The sequence below is a fragment of the Mytilus galloprovincialis genome, chromosome 4 (genome assembly GCF_965363235.1).
Source record: "Mytilus galloprovincialis chromosome 4, xbMytGall1.hap1.1, whole genome shotgun sequence".
Taxonomy (NCBI): Eukaryota; Metazoa; Mollusca; class Bivalvia; order Mytilida; family Mytilidae; genus Mytilus; species Mytilus galloprovincialis.
Window position 1 is genome coordinate 13,047,051 of NC_134841.1, and position 22,239 is coordinate 13,069,289.

The 22,239-nt window shown below is 31.1% G+C and overlaps 1 protein-coding gene across 5 annotated transcripts in view; it reads left to right on the forward strand.

The window, feature by feature from the left end:
• The window catches only part of LOC143071392 (protein madd-4-like), a 60,158-nt gene that overhangs the window by 25,842 nt on the left and 12,077 nt on the right, over positions 1-22,239 (forward strand). For 3 of the 5 annotated variants that reach the window (XM_076245650.1, XM_076245649.1, XM_076245651.1), the window contains exons 3-9: positions 6,541-6,720; positions 10,646-10,879; positions 14,135-14,282; positions 17,564-17,693; positions 18,953-19,163; positions 19,780-19,930; positions 20,713-20,742. In XM_076245650.1, coding sequence (XP_076101765.1) covers positions 6,541-6,720; positions 10,646-10,879; positions 14,135-14,282; positions 17,564-17,693; positions 18,953-19,163; positions 19,780-19,930; positions 20,713-20,742 — 1,084 coding nt within the window. Of the gene's footprint in view, positions 1-6,540; positions 6,721-10,645; positions 10,880-14,134; positions 14,283-17,563; positions 17,694-18,952; positions 19,164-19,779; positions 19,931-20,712; positions 20,743-22,239 lie in introns of those variants that run through there. The other 2 variants (XM_076245652.1, XM_076245653.1) reach the window with 2 other exon arrangements.

A 22,239-nucleotide genomic window follows, 5' to 3' on the forward strand; every position in this document is an offset into this window, starting at 1 on the left:
ATATAGGGAATGTAATTTAATCTCACAAGCAGAAATGAGCACAGACTTTGCCCAATTAAAGATCATAACGATGTACCAAATTAGAATCACTCTTGTGATTTTTACCGTAATAAATTTTTTTTTTTGTCTAGTTGTAAATTATGTTTTAGGTCATTTTATGGTTTTCGTGCAATTTCCAGCAGCACGTTTTGCATGCTTATTTTGATTAAGCAGATGGTGTTTTAGTGTTTGCTTGTGACAACTTGAACATTTTGTTAGGGTGTTAATAAAACTACAAAAAAGTCACGAAATCCATTACACTTATCAAAATGGACATAGAAAACATCTAACCCTATGCACCAATTAACGTGGGATAGTTTGGTTGTTAGATTATATCTAATAACTTTATGTCAAATAAAACATGGGTCAAACAAGAATATAATTAAAAACATATCTGTAAAACACGGAATACGTCTTAGTCAAGCTTGTTGAGAGTAGATTTTCACCTGACAGCTCATACAGAGATTAGTCCCCTGTCTAAGGTGGCAAATACGGGTGATTAATGAACTCTAGAGATGAGAAAATAATACCAAGTTTGGTCATGCTGTTTTACCGATTTGTCTTAATTTGTTCTCATGTTATTCACACCAGAAATCGGGCTGTGATAACCTTTGAGTATACTTCTAAACAATGCACAGTTTGTGTTTGTATTTAATGAACTTGTTTTCAAACAATAAAGCTTCTTTGCACTCTATACATTTATTTTAAACACAAATATTATCATACAGATTCAGGAATGTTAATTTAATTGGTAGATTGTAAGTTAGATATATAGTATAGACCAATGACTTGATAATAAATCTCCAAACATAACGAAAACCAACATCATCGCACAAGTAAAGAAGTTGTTCTGACGAGTTAAGGGAATGTCCCACATACAAAAGATATGTTCCCCTAGAAGATTTTTTTCTGGGCAATTGACAATGACATGGAAGGAACATATGTGAATCCCTCATTGAGCATACCAAAGTGAAAATGTGTTTGCATGTTTTAATTTGAAATTTATCTTCTTCTTAATCAATACAACATTCATTTTGTACCAGGGTTTATACATGTAGCTATCCGTATCAGCTTCTCGATACAATGTGAAGCTTTTGAGTTCGTTCGCTGCTCCCCGTTGTTGAAAAGGTTCACATTCTTTCTCGTGACTGATTTTCATAGATAATCACTGATTTTCTCGCTTGAGCCGGTACGGCGAAAATGAGAAAAGCAACCGAGTTGAGACGGACAATGATAATCTGTGTATCGCTTTTTCACCTATGAGTCTATGATGACGTTGTTTTTTCCTTGACAACGGGCATGTGCGCCTTTAGTTTCTAGCGATAATGCTTCATATAACTTTATTGTGTTGGGAAAGGAAACTCTCAGTCAGTACAAGATGAAAGGAAAATTTCGTTAAATAGCGATATTTACGATTATCAACGTTTAGAAAGCCCGATAATCTAAATATCCTAAAGAATTCCATGCATGTTTAAAAAAGAAAAAAAAATTAGAACACAGATAAACAAATTAGCACACATCTGTGAGACATGCACATGTAACACCAGTGCATGAAAGTTTATACTTGCATTGAAACTCATTAATATATTTATCTCAGTAGCATTTCGTCTCGAAAAACAATTTTGGTAAAGTGACTGTAGTTGACAAGATGTATAGTGGGTATATTTTTGTCGATTTATTTATTAGTCCCTGTGACACCATATTCAATGAAATTGAATCAGCACCAAATAGATTTAGTCAAAAATTGTTCTTCACCAAATTTGGTAAAAGATCCTATTTAGGTTCTTTTTCGTGTGTTTTAGTTTTTGTTTATTTGTTGTCGTATTTTTAAGTTTTGCCAAAAGTATATTGTTTAGGTAAAACATGTTAACTGTCGACCTTACTGTGATGCAATACCCATTTTTGTAATGAGGTTAATATTTTATTATATCAAATCAAATGAATTAAAAGTTTGGGTACACAAATTTAGTTTCCTGAATTTCTCCTGTGTGGCAGTAGAACCAATATGTTAAAACTTACTAAAAATATCAGGCTTATTATTTAGGAAAGATAAACAGCGTACACATACAGTTTTGTATTTGGTCAAAACCAGTCAGAAAGAAAAACGACTATTTGTGTTGTGAGAGTGTATAACGCTATCCCGATTAAGTTCACAAAAAACCTTTGTTTCAACTATTTGAGACCTGTTTCAACGAAAAAACTTTACCACTAGCAAACATTTATTTTTCGTACACTATCTTCCAGTGACTGTCCAAAATTCTTTCTCCTGGGATGGACCCACGTTACGAGTCCTTTCTATTGGGTTATTTGTTAACTTGTCTCCTCCAGATCATGCATGAAATATTAACTTCAAGATATTGACTTCGTATCAATCAATCAAGTATTTGCTACCACACTGATTGAAAATGGGAATGTATTTCATAATTTTTATGCCCCACCTACGATAGTAGAGGGGCATTATGTTTTCTGGTATGTACCTCCGTCCGTCCGTTCGTCCTCCGTGCGTCCGTTCGCTTCAGGTTAAAGTTTTTGGTCAAGGTAGATTTTGATGAAGTTGAAGTCCAATCAACTTATAACTTAGTTCACATGTTTCCCCATGATATGATCTTTCTAATTTTAATGCTAAATTATAGTTTTGACCCCAATTTCATGGTCCACTGAACATAGAAAATGATAGTGCGAAGTTCAGGTTAAAGTTTTTGGTCAAGGTAGTTTTTGATGAAGTTAAAGTTACATCAACTTGAAACTTAGTACACATGTTCCCTATGATATGATCTTTCTAATTTTAATTCCAAATTAAAGTTTTGACCCCTAATTTCACGGTCCACAGAACATAGAAAATGATAGTGCGAGTGGGGCATCCGTGTACTATGGACACATTCTTGTTGTATATGATATTATAACTTTAAAGTCGTAATATCATATACCTTTTACTTTACGTCCTTTGTATATCCTTTTATTTCATGGGATGTTAAGTCTCCACCCCACATATGCTTTCTTTTTGTTATACAATAGGTTTCTGGCCGGAAAATATCAGATAAGAGTACACCATGAGAATAAAGTTATTACAAAGAACATACAGTTTGATTAAATAATAGTTTAAGTGTGGATAATGGGATAAAACCTTACAGTTCGTTCCTCCCTCAAACCACTAGGCTTGTCAATAGAAAGAAAATTTATTAAACCAACTTACAATGCAACACTGACGTACTTACGAAACACGGTAAAATTGGAAAGTAAAAGGCTTTAAATTTTTATATCAAAAGAAAATAGAATAAAGATAGTCATAGAACTTTTTACAGATTAATGAAGCAAAAGAAAGCGTAATTGTTGCTTAAGGAACATTAAGGAAAGTTAATGTTTCGGCCAGTAATAATAATTTACTTTGATTTAAACATGTTTAGTTAAGGGTTTGATGAATCTAGACTGTTTGGCTACTGTAGGATTATACTGGACAATAAAACCTGTTACTGTATACTATAGGATTCATATCCTATTGTATTGTATCAAGCTGTGCAATATACTGTTTTAAATAATATTCATAATAATGGTTATGTATACGTTTAGTCATACTTCCATCGTCCGCCTATGTGAACTACATTTACAATTACTCTAAACATACTTATCGGAAAATAGTCTGAAGGGTGAAGAAAATATGACGGAGAGAAATAAACGTGCTCTTCATTTCTAGCATTCTATCAAAAGCTTTTTAAGCATTTGACGAAAAAAAAAAACTGGCGCTAAAAACAAATGTGTTCTAGATCAGTGAAAATTGACGCAATACTAAACTACTAAACATATATAGATGAATTAACATTGGAAAAAAACACACAAGACTCACAAAGCCCAGAGGTTCCTGACTTAGTCTGTTTTTTGGTAATACAGTTCTGACACTGACGTTGAGTGCTTTATTTATTTTGAGAATAAGTGTGGTATAAAATTATAATCTATAGATTCAAAAGTACTGAATATCTTTTATCTCTTTGTTTATTTTTCCGAGTGTAGAAACCATTAGCATTAATGTAACGCATTTTTATACTTATCTGAGTCTAATGGTCCTAAAAGGTACATACATATAGAAATGACATCGAGTAAGCATAAGTATGTTGATTTAGTTACTTTTTAATTTTTTAAAAGTCATATTGTGTTTATTTGTTGATACGAAGAACGATTTTGATACGATGTCGTGTTAAGATATTTCAACCAGATGTCCTATGGGTTAAAGTATAATAGCTAATTTACCTCGGTATATTTAATACGATTGATATACACAGTAAATAGGTAAAGATTAATGAAATTGCAAAATTAAATGAGGCAAGAAAATAATTTATTATGTATAAGATATTATTATATTTTATATGCTTATGAAGTTTAAAGCAATAAATTTATCACATTAGAAAGTGTCCTGATTTATAAAACAGCAAATACAATATGAAAATACGATATGTTTGACTACGATTACCTTATTGAATGACATCGCAAAAAATGTTGATGAACAATTATATATTAAAAGTAAAATATGTATAAACTAGAACGCTTTCTCCTAAATATATATCTATTTTGTACTCATATTCTAATATTTTATAAGAAAAAGTTTTTTAATACTTTATCCTAGTTTCGTGTATATTTGAATAATACATATAAAGATGTGCTATGATTGCCAATGAGGCAAATATCCAATCAATTCCAAAATGACATGGATTACCCTAGCAGGAGGGTTAACTTAGATTATATAGACAATCGTAGTTAGATATAGCCAGTCTATATTTAGTAAGTTGTCAAAATTAAGGAGTAGACATATTATAAGCACAGCAAAGAATTACATCAACGACTCTATCCTTTGTATAAAAATGTATTTTGCAGTTGTGGTCTTTCCGCCTACAGTTTTATTAGCTAATTTTATTGTGCAACATTTCATATCCTGAATATACATGAACTTTTTATTGTTGGATGTTGAACACTCAACAATTAATCGCGTAGATGTCATACTAAATATCCTCACAAGGAATGAAGCCTTTATTGTATCAATCCATCCTCCCTTTCTTACTGATGGCATACTATTTAATGTGAACGCACGTGTTCACTGATCCTTCCTCTCTGTTGTAGAGGTTATCACAGATCTTTTATATTTGATGTACATAATGTTGTTATGGTTGTGACTCGAGGTTTATATTACCATTATGTATATGTTGTAATTCGGTTGCATATATCTATGTTGGGCAATCGTGTGTTTATTGTATCCTCTTGCTATATTTGGAATTTTCTAGTTTATTCAACCGACACATCTGTTTCACTTTTTAAAAGTCTACATCTGTATAAAGTTGATTCTTTCAATATGTGTCAGTTGTTATTCGTATGACTATCAATAGTAGAAGTATAAATTGAAGGCTACACTAAAGTAAAACAGAGATTCACAATGTTTGTCCGCTCTGATTTCAACCTGTCTGAGATTAAACGAATATTACAAATAATTAATTTAGAATTCTGTTCTTAAAACAGTAGTAGAGAGGAAAACTAATTTAAACCTTGTTACTCTGCCTAATGTCCAAACAAGTCGCCAGCGAAATATTATTTATCATATGACTTAAGAAGAGAACATGCTAAAATATATATCTTTGAAGACAACCTGACCAATAGTCGGTTTAATTTCATTCAAATATTGAACGCCGACATTACTGATATTACTATAGGAGAAGAAAGTAGAAAGCAAATGCAAAACAATAATTTCAAGCAGAAAGCAATACAGACGACTGAGCTGTATATGTAAAATTGAGAATGGAAATTGGGAATGTGTCAAAGAGACAACAACCCGACGATAGAGCAGACAACAGCCGAAGGCCACCAAAGGTCTTCAATGCATCGAGAAACTCCTACAACCGGGGGCGTCCTTCAGCTGGCCCCATAACAAATATGTATACTAGTTCAGTGATAATGGACGTCATACTAAACTCCGAATTATACACAAGAAAATTAAAAAATGATACAAGACTAACAAAGACCAGAGGCTCCGTACATTGGACAGCCGCAAAAAAGCGACGGGTTTAAACATGTTTTTTTTTATATTTCAACCCTCCCCTATACCTCTAGCCAATGTAGAAAAAGTATGTTTGTACTGCGGTCTTTTAAAATCATATTTTACAGTACCGATGACCTCGTCGGTCCACTTAATGGTACCGTTTTCTTAAAATAGAAATGAATTAATGTTCCCCTTAAAGTTATCTTAATAATTACATGTACCGACTGAATGGGGTTACCAGACGGTCATTTCAAATTATAAAGAAATTCATCTTTTTTTAGGCGTAAGTGATGAAGGTTAATTAACACAGGCATTTCGACTGCACTATATGCAGTACGGGTTTCTTTCATTTAAATATGATAGATGCCATATACATTTGCATGCCAAGTGATTAATTCAAAATCCTAGAACTTCCTGCTATTTTAAAATTTTCAACAAAGAAATATTTTTACATGAATTTTAATGAAATCTTTTCATACTTTTAGTTGGTGGTCACAACAACAGCTGGATACTGGTCAGATTGGAGCGAGTGGAGTGTTTGTTCAAGATCTTGTGGTGGCGGAGTAACGTATCGTCTACGACAGTGTCTCTATAGAAACGAATTCAGTTCAACAAGAAAAACCTGTTCTGGAAAGACTATAAAGTACAAAACCTGCAACAACAAGGTAGGCGAGAGACGTAATATTCATTCATTATAGTGTGTTGATAAGTTAATCCCTGGAAGGGAAAGTACAAAAACAAATTCAGTTGTATAAAACAAAATAAAGATAAGAAAACAAGGCTTCTCCTGTTACGAATATTTTGTTTAATGTACATGTAAGTACAAGTGACGCTTAGAATTATATAGATACAATTTCATATTGCAATAAGTTTACACTTCTGCAACGTCTTACCAATTACTAAGTCTAGTAAAAAAATTTTAGGAAACACGATTAACCATGCATATTTTTACTGAAACAACATTTTAACAGAGTAGTAATGTGTTTTACAGAGTGAATAAGTTTAAAACATGTATTTTTGATCATTCAATCTAATCAAACTTAATGAATTTTTTAAAGGATTAGTTAGCGCATAGAACATCGTGTTGTTTAGATCACATGTTTCGTCGATTTGCCTTTAACTCGAGGGAACGTGAATAAGTTTTGTGTCGGTATCTTGAGAATCTCAGAATAAGAGGTTCTTGGACTAACATATGTGTAGGAAGACATGTGTAAATGGCGTTTTTGAAGTACAGATATACATGTATATAACTATAAAAGCTGGAAATGATTATTCGTCGTTTTTATATTTGGCTATGATGTTGTCTTATTTATTGGACTTATGACTTTAATCCCCCCTCCGCTACCAATTTCTCCAAAAAGCTTAAACGAACGAGAAAGAAAAAAAAACACAACGACAATGACAAGAGGAACTACTTTAGTTAAAGTCAAATATCTGTAGAAGTCAACTTCTTTTTCTAATTGCTTACTAGAGTGACTTCATCATTGTGTCATCTAAATCATGTCAAGTGTCAAATCAATTTGAGGTAAAATAACTTAAGAAAAACAAGTACCAATGATCTAACCTAATTGGGCAGTTATAAGGACAAAGAAATAGAAAAAAAGTAGAAAATTGCATCATTTGTCTTCGTGTATGAAATCTTGTGAAGACAATAAAGAGAATGATGGTGTACATCACAATATCTTGTTCATATTTTAGTCCGCTCCTGGGAGGTCCATTTATAACTAAATAAATAAAAACAAATTCTCATAATGGTGCAGTCAAATATTAGTTGTAATATTTTATTCTTGTAATTTTTCACTTAATTTAATAAATACTGTTTAAACTAAATATTTGATTCACGCTTATTATATAACAAAAAAAATAATAAGCATACATGTACGTTATACATTATGGTAACAGGATAGATATATACATGTATTGAATCCAATTTAACAAAGTAATCGGACGTTAAAATCATTCGCAAATGTTATAATCATTTATTTAGATTAAAGTATCAATGTAATAAGAAAATGCATAAAAGAACATCTCGATTGAATAATAGAAATGATGTTTTTTTTTCTTTGGTATTTTAAAGCTTGTGATTTCTGTGTCCCTTTTAAAAAAATTTAAATTTTAACTGGAAGCACAAAAATCACAATATTACACTGGCAGATTCCTGTGCAAATCTGGAGGTTTTGTCAACATCATATCATATTTCAGATCAGTCATTCAAATCATACTGAAATGCTTGAAAAGGGCCCACGACTGCAGTTTAAAAGATTTGACTAACGTATGACATTCTAAACCAAAACCAACATATTTATTTAAAGCATGGTTTTCAAATTCTCTTCCGAAAACAATTAGATTCATTTTGATTTGGAAATCATTCAGTACAAAATCGGGTAACACTTTTATTTTAAAATAAGCAGTTTTTAAGGATTTATAGCATCATAAGTTTTAATAACATCTGTAAATATGTTGACAAATTTTTGGAAAAAATGTATAAAAGCATGTCAGCATTTGCAATTTCTATTTAGTGAAACAAACAGTGTACTAATGTTTAGTAATACTATCTTCATTTTATTAATATTCGTAAAAATGTTAAAGAACTCTTTTTAAAGTTTATATTTGTTGAGCGTCTTAACCATTCTAATTTCATAATGTTTCATCGACTTATCATCGAAAATAGCTTTTGGAATTAGAGTCAGAGGGGTGGCAGGTCGTGTCTCTAAACATGATACATTTACGAGGGTCAAATTCGCAGTCAAACTAGCTTTCATTCATAGTTTTAAAAGTATCATTTCTAACTATTTAACGTTTCGTGCAATATGATAATTCAGCTTTAAAATAATGTATGAACAACATTGTAATGGCGTTGGTCGTCAGCTCTATTTTAATATAATTAATGTTGTTCGTATGATAAGTTATGTTAATTGTTATGTTATACACCATCATAAAGTGTCCGCGTGAAAAATAGTCGATGTTTCGCGAAACACGAAAGTTGTCGTTTATCTTGTGTAAATGTTCGTTTTGACATCAAACGATTTGTATTTATAACCATGATAACAGTCTGTTGTAATTTATTAGTAGAAGCAATGTATAAACCGAAGCACAACATATATCTAAATAAATCTTCATAATTATAATTCCAAAGGAACTTGGCCAGCCAAAAGATCAGTTTCTTTGAGTATAAATACTTAATATTATCTTTTCATATGATTTCTTTTGAAATATCGGATATATTTAAGTATACCATTCGGTCTTATGGCATTATTTACAGAACATCAAACAAGCAAATATTGGCTGCTTACGATTAACAAAGATGTTTCTTATAATTTGTGTTGCTATAAATTGTTTAATAACAATCTTGATTTAATGATCTGCAATTCAGATTTCGTTTTCAAGATCAATGATAATAAATTTTCGAATTTTGAGTGCACATTCCATTTATCAAATAAGCTTAATATCCGCCATACATTTCTTACATTCTTATTTTGAACTTTCTGCTAAAGAGACAATATCACTCATGAAGAATTTTGAGATTATACATGTTTTTACATACATTGAGTTCACTGAAGTACTATAAGCCTTCTATATGTCTTCAGATTAACAACAGGAATTTAACGCCCGTGTAAATAAGCGAATCCTTTTTATCATCATACTTGAAGAACTTGTGTAAACTTATAACTGTGATATGTGAAACGTTAGCGATTATATATGAATACGATGTAAATGCATTTGAAATCGGAAGTTTCTCGCACCACAAAACCTGACTAACTAACTGGTTGCAATGTCTGCATCAAATTAGGTAATACGATAGTCAACGTTTATCATTGAACTTAAAGTTACGGCAGTAACATGACGGGTGCAATAAGTGGAGCAGGATCTGCGTACCTTCCCGAATCACATGATATCACCCCTCTGTTTTATGTTGATATTAGTGTTACTAAGTTCTCTTGATTTTCATAAGTAAGTTGTGTTTTGCATCTTGTTATTTACTTTTTGGTTATTTTCGTTTATTGTCATGTAATGTCAGTTTGTTATCTGTTCACTAATGTGTTATTCATTCTTCTGGTTTATTTTTGTATACATTGTACTTAAAATGAGATTTGTTTCTCTCATCATGGAAGTATTATATTAGTATTATATTAATATAATACTTCAATGCTCTCATATCATATATGATCATGCCATACGAAGTAATTATTTTGAATTTCAACAGGAATCTAATTTTATCTTTTGCGTTCCTTTTAGTACTGGCTTCTTCCTTCTCGTCTTCATAAAAAATACTACATACTTTTTCAAAAGCAATCCCGTATTTATTATTGTATCCTCGAATCTGACATTTACAATTGACGGTTTAAATTAAGCTATTATGTTTAGGTATTTTGTGGTCGTATAGCTACATATGTTGCAATGTACTTACGCATCCTTGGCATTCAAGCGTTAATGCTTTTTCTATTTAATTTCTTGTTAGAAATTTTGAAAAATTGTAAAAGACAGCTTCTTTGTCACTCCCAGAAGATATTCTTTTGGTTAATGAAGTAACAATAATAATAATATCATAGTAACAATACCACTACGAAGTCATTTATTTGTTTATTACAGCCATGTGAAAGAGGTGCTATAAGTTTAAGAAGTTTACAGTGCAGTTCCCATAACGACGAGGCTCTGTACGGTAGAAAGCTGACATGGATTCCTCACCATGACCCTCTCCGACCATGTTCCTTGTACTGCAAGGCTAATGGCACCGATATCGTCCACTTGTTTTCTCCAAAAGTCCTTGATGGTACTCGATGTCGCCCGACCGGGCTCGACATGTGTATCAACGGAGCATGCTGGGTAAATTTGTAATGTAGTAACTACTATAATATGATGCTGCTAGTTTGTAATTACTAAGTATTCTGTGTTAAGATGATCTCATTAATAAACATTTATCACTACATCATTCATGTAATTAATTTGACGTTATTCGCCAGAGAAAACATATACGAACGTTATAAGTTGTGGTTTTTTGTATCAAGATATCTAATAATGTTGAAGAGTTATATATATAATAGGTTTATCATTCAGTTGGAGACTTAAACACGGGGGTGGAATAGAACATAATTAATTAAGTAATATTTTCTGGGGGTAAACACAATATAGTCATCCACCAGTTAACAAATCCTATATTGTGTCAAAGAATCCGGTGCCCTCTGTGTGTTATTGAACTCTTGAAACAACTCTTTTAAGGGTTCATAGTTGACTTGTCGCAAGGTACAAATTCGAAGAGCCCTTATTGACAGTACACATTTTATGTTATTCATTTCAACTGTGACATAACAATGAGAATGGAAATGGGGAATACGTCAAAGAGACAACAATCCGACCAAAGAGCAGATAACAGCCGAAGGCCACCAATGGGTCCTCAATGCAGCGAAAAAATGCCTCCACCAGAGGCGTGCTTCAGCTAGCCCCTAAAATTTGTTTTATACTAGTAGCCCATTTACTGTAACTTGACCTCAAGCAAACAATAATCAGTGAGCCATAATTTAGAATTGATACGACATCAAGTTCTGTCAACCTTTGGGATTCCATATATTCACTTTTTTTAACTTCTAACGTTTCCCGCGTTTGTCTTATTGAGTATTTATGAAGGATGTGTTGAATTTACTTTATATTGCGTTTCCATATCCACAAATTTTTAACAATTCATTTAAAATTTCTGGACTGGCGAATTTTGGTGCATTTGTCATTAAGTTACATGTATAACAAATATCTAAATTGATAAATACAAATATACGATCAGAACTCTCAATTTGAGCGTCATGTATCAGTTTGTAAAATTGCTTCGTATTGTCTTTTTTCATTGTTCAAGATACACATAAATTATGTTTATGTTTCAGACCTAGATATCTTAATTTCTACAAATTCAAATCACGGCTAGAAACCACAGACTCAACATTATTATGTGTATTACAGCAAAATGTGATATCTGGTTTTTGGTTGCATCTCACGAACAAATTGTCTAATTAAGTAACAAATTAGCTTCAACTTTTCACCCTTTATTGTTAATACCAGTTTAATCAAACAAACTGATGGAAATTAAAATTTAGGATAGACGGTAATAATTTCAGTAAGGTATTAAACTTACACAAGTTTGAAATAAATGATATCAAATAGTCATAAAAGTATGTAAATTAACATAAATAAATTATATTCAGATCAAAGATAAACAGACACACAAGAAAATTATATAAAAAATATCCTTGATCGAGATAGATTTCATAAAAAAAAACCTATAGTACGCACCCAAACTAGAAAAAAAAATGTCTATTTACGATGTTATGAAAAATAAATTCCAACATATCGTAGTATACATGTACGTGATCGTACGTTAATCTCCGTCTCTTTTAATTTGCATTAGAAGATTTGACAAGACTGCCAATTAGACAACTATCAAACAGGGTCCAAATGAAATGGATTTAAGCAAATATAGGACACTGAACAACCTTCAACATTGAGCAAAACCAATACCGAATTGTCAACTATGAAAGGCTTCGACATTATAAAATTTGAAATAATTCAAACGAGAAGATAAAAGGACTGATTTATTACAAACGAAAAAAACCCAACTGAATCGCAAGCTCGTGATACTGGACACAGGACAGGCATACTCATAAAATGGCGGGGTCACTTGCTTACATCCCTTTTTTGATTCATTGAATATGTCAACTTAATGGTTAAATCTATTTTAATGTATGTTTTTTCTATACATTGTGGTCATGATGACACGGCATATATGTCCAAGTATTTATACAATGCTAATAAAATGTAGATCCGAATACTATAACATTAGTCATATATATTACATGATGCAGGTGCTTCATAGTTCGCTTTACGTCAACCGACTACTAATATTGCATCATTTATAACGTTGAAAAGTTCAAGGTTAATTGAAAATGAGAGAAATGATTCTGCACATTTTTCTGTAATAAAATTATACGAAAGCAAGTAAAATATACAAACTTATAGTAGTATGGAAGACAATAATTCATTAATTCATAAACGTTTCTGTAGTAAAATAGCTATAGTAATGGTAATTATATGAAGGGTATATAATTATTTAGATAATACTTGGCCACTTGGCAGTTAAATACTATGGAGCTCATCACAAAACCAGAGCCATTCTACTAAAATTCCTGTAAACAAGTGTGTTGAGAACGTAATCAATGTACTATCTATAACGGTATCATCGTAAGAAAAAAACCTGTTTGTTTACGAAATTTCTTTGATATATATTAAAAACTTTTGATACAATATAGAATATGATAGTTTGTTATATCTAAACAGTTTTTTTTATAAAAAGAAATAGTCTTATAGATTGTATTTGATATATAGAAAAGGCGAGAATGTGGTCCGATTTCCAGTAGATAATCATTCAACAAGTCACCAAAGGACGATAGTGTTATCAACTTGAGTTCAACGTACGGCCTTCACTGGTCAGGTGTTTAAGTTTAATCTTTTTAAAATGAATGTTTTAACAGTGTAGTGAAGTGCTTTACTATGTTAAAATATTTATTATTTCAATGTAATAACGAATCTCATCTTAGTATATTTTGCCGAGCAACTTTACATACATTTCATATTTTTGACTGTATACATTACATGATACAAAAAACTACAAGGGTAAATATTTTCGGAATATCTTTTGACATCACGTCAAATATAAATAGTCTGTTAATCTTTATAACAAAAAAATCACAGTAGCATAGATTCGTGGATTTAGACCTGATATACCGAGTTCTTTCAATATTATGGCGTATTTGTAAATATTCACAATGATAGCTTAAAATGATTTGAAAACTTTTGGCAAGTTTTGAGCGTAGTTCCGATAAAAAGAACATTCTTAACTTTAACATAAACTAAATTGGAATTGACTATGTATTGTTTTTCAAAGTTGATACAAATAAGTTGATTTTTTAATTAAAAACGTTCTAAAGGTCCAAATTTAAAACCAAAATGATGATATGAAATTAATACAGAAACATACATTTTAATCATTCGATTGAATAATATATTTTTTTTTAATTTGCATGATTGTAATATTTTCAGACTGTTGGATGTGACCGTGTTCTCAATTCTACTAAGGTTAAAGACAAGTGTGGTGTATGTGAAGGAGATGGGATATGTAGGAGGCGTAGTCGACGATTTGATTGGTTGTCCACAGGCTTTGGTAGATGTTCATCTTCCTGTGGTGTAGGTAATTTTCCTTTTTATTCCTTATCTATGAAATATTTGGAGTTCTGGGGATTTGTGGGATGCGTGTTGTTCAATCTAATCTTTATTGTTTTGGGTATAGTACATTGTTATGTTTGTTGTCTTTGTTGTTCTGGGTATAGTACAATGTTATGTTTGTTGTCTTTTACTCGAATATTGTTTTGATCGAAGTGGTTTTTTCCCCCTCTTGCTCTTTTAAGCTATAAAGATATGTCATATTTGTATTAATTAGTCGTTTATATGTATTTATACTTACATGTAGTGTGAAAGTGAACAACACACAATGCGGATGTGTATCTCAAACTTTTGAAATTAAGGTCAATAGACGCATTAAAACCCAGCATTGCTATATATTCTGCCTTCCGTATGAACGTTTTTGATACCTTTCTCATGAAATGAAAGATTTTTGTCAAACCTTTTAACAGTTGCGTAAGAATATTTAAGACTTAGATACCAACTATTTTACCACTACGCATTTTGTGTTTGAAAAGGAACATTTTGTTGAATTGTTTTGATATTCGAAATCTGTAAAATTAGTAGATTAATTAATAAGTTATAAATAAGAATACTTTATTCTGATCATAGAGATAAATTGGACAAAAGTTTATAAATCAACCATTCTAAATCCCTCAGATAAAAATAAAAAAATATATATAAAAGATAAGGAAAGACATTTTGGTTCATTAAAGCTTCTTTTTTTCAATTTAAATAATTTAACATGATACGATTATGTATTGGTATGCCACGTGTATCTCGTTGGCATCTGATATGCCATATATTATAATATAACCGGTGACTTTCTAATAAAAATTCACAAAACTGCTAACGAGAAAAAATAAACATTTTACAATACACGAAAACGAGTTCAGTAGTACTTATGTGTTTATAATTAATTCAGATTTTTTTTTAAATTATATGATAACAGTTATGCAAGTATTCATCCCATAAAGTTATGTAACAGTATTTGAGTTTCATAATAAAATTCAGTTAATGTATTCGTCTATTTTTAACCATTTTTTTAAAAGATTTTTTTATATGTGCATATATTTGTCTGTCTGTCCATCCGTTTTTCCTTTTTCTTTTCATATCTTAAGTGATATCACGAAAGGAAAGATTCTATCGTTATGAATTTTAAAGTTTCAGGATTAACCTCGTAATTTCTTGCAACTAGCCGAAGTTTTATGACATCTATGACATATTTGTCTATGTAGATGTGCTGAAAAAAAAGGATATGAAAAAATATACATTGGTACATTTGTTTAAAAGAAGTGTCTCCCTTATCTCTCACTCTGTAATTCTTGTCGGGGCAACTCCCTTTTGTGATAGAAGAATTGGTTTATTAAGTAAACTTTTGACGTTCATGATAAAAATATCTTATAACATTAATATTTTTCATAACTATTATCTGACGGTTGTTAGTTTTGAGTTATGCAATTTGGATTTGTTATTTCGTTCTATTTGTCTTTATTTCGTTGAATTAGTCTTTACCTCTTAAAAACATTTATTGTAGGGGATCATGCAGTTATATAGATTTGCACTGCTAATTTTGTGTAGGTCAGTGATTTGTTTATCTGAAAAGTACAAGTTTAAATCCTTTGAGAGAAGAATCATCAACCAAAATCATACGCTCAATAAAGGTCCTTGCAACAGTGTACTCGACATACTCACTAGTCAACAGTCAATTTTAAATCATTGCCAAGCTGATTAAACCTTTTTTCAAAGTAACCATGCAATTTTAATTCAATTCAATGTTTTATTAAAGTCTCATCTCTGAACAAGTACAATCAATCTTTATACATTGTAAAATAACACTAAATAAAATGAGAGCCATTCTATACAGAATAATAAGAGACTATTAAAATGCATAGATATAATACACAATATAAAATGAAATACTATTTACAATATATAAAATTTCTGCGCCTTTTTAAAATCAAATGACAGGTTTTGGCACACACAAGTATCATATTTACATCTGAGAATAAAAACACAAACTTTTGGTAATCATCTAAAGTATTAAAATTATCATTAAAAGTTTCAGCAACATAATATAAATGGTTACTAAAATCGTCATAAAGAGGACATCTTAATAAAACATACGCTTCATCTTCAATAAAAACGTCACATGTATGGCACACTCTGTTTTCTAAAACAAGATTTTCATATCTCCCTGTTTCAAACCTTAGGGGGAGCAACACCACATCTAAATTTGGCGAAACCACTTCTGTGACTGAAGGGTAAAGCTATTTTGCAGTATTCCTCCGGTTCAAAATGTTTTTTGAATGATAATCTTCTTAATGTTATTATACTTAAAAGTAATTGGGCTTAGCGATAACATTAAGTCGAAAAGGTAGACGCAATGCCACATAACAACTTACTGGAACACGGTTTTCTCTAGTAAAAGCTTATAAAAAAAAAGTAAGATCACAAAAATACTGAACTCCGAGGAAAATTCGAAAAGGAAAGTCCCTAATCAAATGGCAAAATCAAAAAGCTCAAACACATCAAACGAATGGATAATATGTAACCGTAGTTTCCGTAGCGCCCATTTGAAAGACATAGATGTATAAATACCTGAAAACGTTAGGGGCTGATTACCAAAACATTAATCAGAAGTGCCAAAACCTGTGAAACTAAAACATACAAATAAAACAACAAACTTTGCTAAATGATAAACTGAAATATAACAGTTCACTTGTTCTTAACTGTGTATATGTAAAACAAAATGGGGGTTATTAGAATAGTTTATTTTTTTCGATGTTTTTTTTTTTTTTTTTTTTTACATTTCTGCCAGCAGCACTCTTTCCATTGACAAATTGATTGATGAACTGTAATAGAAAGAGAGAGAGAAAAGGGTACAGAAAAATAATAAATATAAACATCGGATGTCACAAAAGGAACGAGTATTAATCAGATGAACTTAAAATCAGATATTGATAATCTGAAATAGAAAAAAATAAAAAATAATAGAAGGAAAGCCAAAATACACATCGTACTGAAATGAGCTACCATGATATCATCTGTTATGTGAATTTGACATTTTCATTTTACCACGTTCAAGCCTCAGGCAACACAAATTATTCTAATCTTTTAAATCTGCACTTATCAGATCATATACATAATAAAATTAAAATCAATAAAAATATGAATACATTAAAATACCTTAGCTATAATAATTGTATAGTTGCACATATAAAGATATAAATGAAAATATTTTATAAGTATAATTTGCATACCATCATGATTTGCTAAATGCATTTGCAGGTGTGAAACAAACCCATTTTGTTTGCCGTAACAAGAGAAATAAGAGGGTTGTGTCAAACAAATGGTGCACAAAGAATAAAAGGCCTATACCACAACGAGAAGAATGTTACTTACAGCCCTGCCCACCAAGGTAATTGATAATTTGATTTCTAGGTTTGAAAAAGAGCATGCGTTATTATCAAACTTATCAAAAGCTAACAAAGGTCATTTAGACTGAATAAAAGTTCAACAGCACTTCCAATATAAGTTTATTGGATTGTTGATGCAATACAGTTTTCTATTGTGATTTAAATACTGCTTCCATGGCCTTTCAATACGCGGGAATGAGAAAAATTCGGTGTTCTTGATCACAAAAGGTGATCATAATCAAACTTTTAATGTGTTCTCCTTCATTTTATATGTAACATCATTGAACGTCATCAATGAAAGAATTTAAAAAAAAAAACCAAGAAGTTGTGGTATGATTGCCAATGAGACAACTATCCATCCGAGACCGAATGACTTCGAAGTTAAAATTAGTTTATTTTGTTTATAAAGATAAAAAACCAAGCAAGTTCTAGCATATTAAGTATCACTACCATATACACATGAGTAAGTGTCATATTTTTTACTTAAATTGCTCTTCATGATATTTTTTCAAATTTTATCGTCTAAAATCTATTCTCATATTATAATAATGCCTTTGGGTTTTTCGTATGTTATATCATACGCACTTTTAGAAAATAACTGTAGACTTCCGTCAGTCTGAATCATCAAATGCGTTGTCTCTATGCTCGTAATACACGTATGATCAAAAACACACTGTCATTATACATTTGTACTGATTTTATTGTTTTAATTTCATGTAAAACTGTTTATGAAATACTTCTGTGAAAAAATATATATTACATTTGATTTTTGTAAACATTTGATACCACAAGCTACAAATAATCCCCGTTTATAGGAACCGCGTTCATCAGAAAAATGGGCAACGTATTTAAATTGCCAGATACTAGTTTGCAGGGAGTGTCAATACTCAGATTGAAGCGATCGTCTGGCTTTGAAAAAGGCTTTTCTACCTCAGGAATAGATTACCTTAGCTGTATGTGGCAAAACGTTTAGGAATTTTTGGTCCTCAATGCTCTTCAACTTTATACTCTATTTGGACTTTAAAACATTTCTTGATTCGAGCGTCACTGATGAGTCTTTTTTAGATGAAACGCGCGTCTGGCGTAAATATAAAAATTTAATCCTGGTATCTATAATGAGTTTACCTTCAATATAAGCAACACAGCACCAAGTATTTGCTGGAGGGGCACCAGCATGAACTTTATCAGACAATGCTGTATTTTAATTGAAAATCCGTAGAATAAATATTTCAATATTCAATTCCGTTTGATTTGATTGTAGCATTTTCAATTGGCGTGTTGGCCCTTGGAGTGATTGTTCTACTTCGTGCAGTGGCGGATATTCATGGCGGGCTGTGATATGTATAGAAATGTTTGCTAATGCCACCGAGATAGAAGTTGAGGGAACAATGTGTGGACACCCGAAGCCATCCAACAGAAAGTCATGTAATACCCAAGTCTGTCCAACCTGGTATGCTGGGGAATGGTCATCTGTAAGTCATTAGACACAGGATATAAAATTCAAAGTATCATTAGAATTACAAAAACATGTATTATGTACTGAGGTGATTTTTCAAACGTTCAAGGTGTTTGCCACATTAGATAAGCCATTCTTACAAGAATTTTTTTTTTAAGTATGTTAATATAATAGTCACATGCAGGTGAGAGAAGTCAATATATTCATTCAAAATAGAATTTATAACAGTTTTAAAATGTCAGAGCAGTATGATTTGAATAGTGATTCTGTCTAAAATATATCAACCAAATAAGTGTCTTTTGTTATACAAGTGCTTATCTTAGACAAACCGCATTTAGTCTGATCATTCACATTTTTCATGATAGTTTTGTCACCCCACTCATGTAGTCTGTGCTATACTATATTCGCCCCGTCCATCATTTCGTGGAAATGTTCGTAAACACAGTATATGTTTTGTTCTAACCGTAACTGTCCGTTCTTATGTTATTTTTTGTAATTTTGTTATAGCGATTGTTTTCATGCGGTTAGATACTATCTGATAGTTTATAATTAGGTATTGTTTTGGTTGTTACAACACAATTTTATTGCAAAGCTATTTCTAAAGTATGTTAACAAATACCCTTGACTTTCAGTGTAGTGGAAGTTGTGGGATTGGGTACCAGAGAAGAGAGGTACAATGTCGACATACAGGGGAACAATTCTGTGATTTTTCTTTAGCCCCTTTGGCTTATCGAAACTGTTCAACAAGTATCCCATGTAGACCAAATGCCGGTAACCAAAATGGTGAGAGATTTATCTTAATTTAGAGTGTTCTTTTAATATCTATGAAGAAGATAAAAAAAACAACAGTTTTATGCTTATTTTGGCATGTTTTCTTTGTATCAACTTTATTCTGTATAACAAGTTATATTTTGATTGTATAATCTTTGCTAAATAAATGTAGATTAAAATAAACTTTACGTTATTTTGTGGAACGTTTTCAAATATAGTCACATATACTCCAAGGAATTTTAGAGATAAATCAAACTATGTGATCATTTTTTTGAGAAATTCTGAGGTAATGACAAGGTCTTCAAAAGTTATTGGATTAATTGGTATAGTTTTAACGCCACTTTCAACCTCAAAACCTTTGGTGTTCGTAGGCGAATGATATATTCGTACGGCTACTTAGACCTATACTCCCTTATCACACAATTTTCTTTTTGACATTTATCGGTTTACTATCAATGCTTCATTGGCTCATTTCGTTATGCTATATATATATAGCTAGCAACTGCAAAATTCGTACAAATAATTCTAAACAAAATTCGCTAATTGACTTTTTTCAAACAATAAAACTTGAAGATTAAATTCCTGTATTACACAATAACTGGATATGGTACATTCTTCATTATAAGTATAAAATTGAAAATTGCAAGTGTGTATAGACACAGCTCCACATACAAGTTAGTACTTAATAAGCATTATAATTGCTTTTAGATCATGATATTTGCTATATATTGTTTGTATGCGGATTGTTTTATGAATGCTGTTTGAATATATGCTTTATGATTTTCCTTTTTAAGATGGCTACATGGCAGCTATTCAAGGACCAGGTACGTCTACTGCACACTCGAGATATATATATAACAAACGTACCAAGCAGTTTGCAATGCCCACAAAAAGTTATCAAATGTACCAGGCTTAAAATTTTAATACGCCAGACGCGCGTTTTGTCTACATAAGACTCATCAGTGACGCTCAGATCAAAATGTTAAAAAGCCAAACCTTTTACAACATATAAGCTTTTAAAGGGTTTTTAGTACATATTGCTTGTGGTATATGATTAAATAAACTTGATAAAGGCCCGTCAAATTAAAATTGCATAGTAATGTTATCTTAGTTTTCTTTTGGTTAGGGAAAAAGTAATACTAAGACGTGTATATATGATAAATTATAATAGACGGCGATAAAAAGAAAGTTACCTCAATTATTGCAACATAATGCATCACTTGTAATAGATTTAATCAGCAGTACATCAATGGACCTCTATAATAAGAATGCCTTTATGTTGCCCCTGACAATACAAATTAACATAAAATTACACTAGTGTAGGTAGTCTCGTGCTCATAATCCCATTAAAATAATAGATTAGAAACAGGTACATCACAGAGACCACAGATGTTTATGGCACTCTCTTAAAAGTTCGGATACATTAAATCAGGATGTCTTCTTTCTGTACGGATAATAAAAAACGTCATTTAGTTTGTATCGTCAATTGAAATATGTAATATTTATGAATTGGTATGTTCTGTACATAAGGACTGCTCTATTTTCCCCTAATTCGTTTTATTTCGGTTCCTTTATATTTGTTTCAAATAATCATTATATGTTTCTTTCCGTATTAATCAGACTCAAATAAACTGCATGTTTAATTTTGAAAAAAGTTAAATAACAAAAATACCGAACTTACTTGAAAAATCAAAACGAAAAGTACATAATCTAATGGCAAAGTCAAAAGGTCAAACACATCAAATATAATAAAGTACATAATCTAATGGCAAAGTCAAAACCTAAAACACAAAGTACATAATCTAATGGCAAAGTCAAAACCTAAAACACAAAGTACATAATCTAATGGCAAAGTCAAAACCTAAAACACAAAGTACATAATCTAATGGCAAAGTCAAAACCTAAAACACAAAGTACATAATCTAATGGCAAAGTCAAAACCTAAAACACAAAGTACATAATCTAATGGCAAAGTCAAAACCTAAAACACAAAGTACATAATCTAATGGCAAAGTCAAAAGCTCAAACACATCAAATATAATAAAGTACATAATCTAATGGCAAAGTCAAAACCTAAAACACAAAGTACATAATCTAATGGCAAAGTCAAAAGCTCAAACACATCAAATATAATAAAGTACATAATCTAATGGCAAAGTCAAAACCTAAAACACAAAGTACATAATCTAATGGCAAAGTCAAAACCTAAAACACAAAGTACATAATCTAATGGCAAAGTCAAAACCTAAAACACAAAGTACATAATATAATGGCAAAGTCAAAACCTAAAACACAAAGTACATAATCTAATGGCAAAGTCA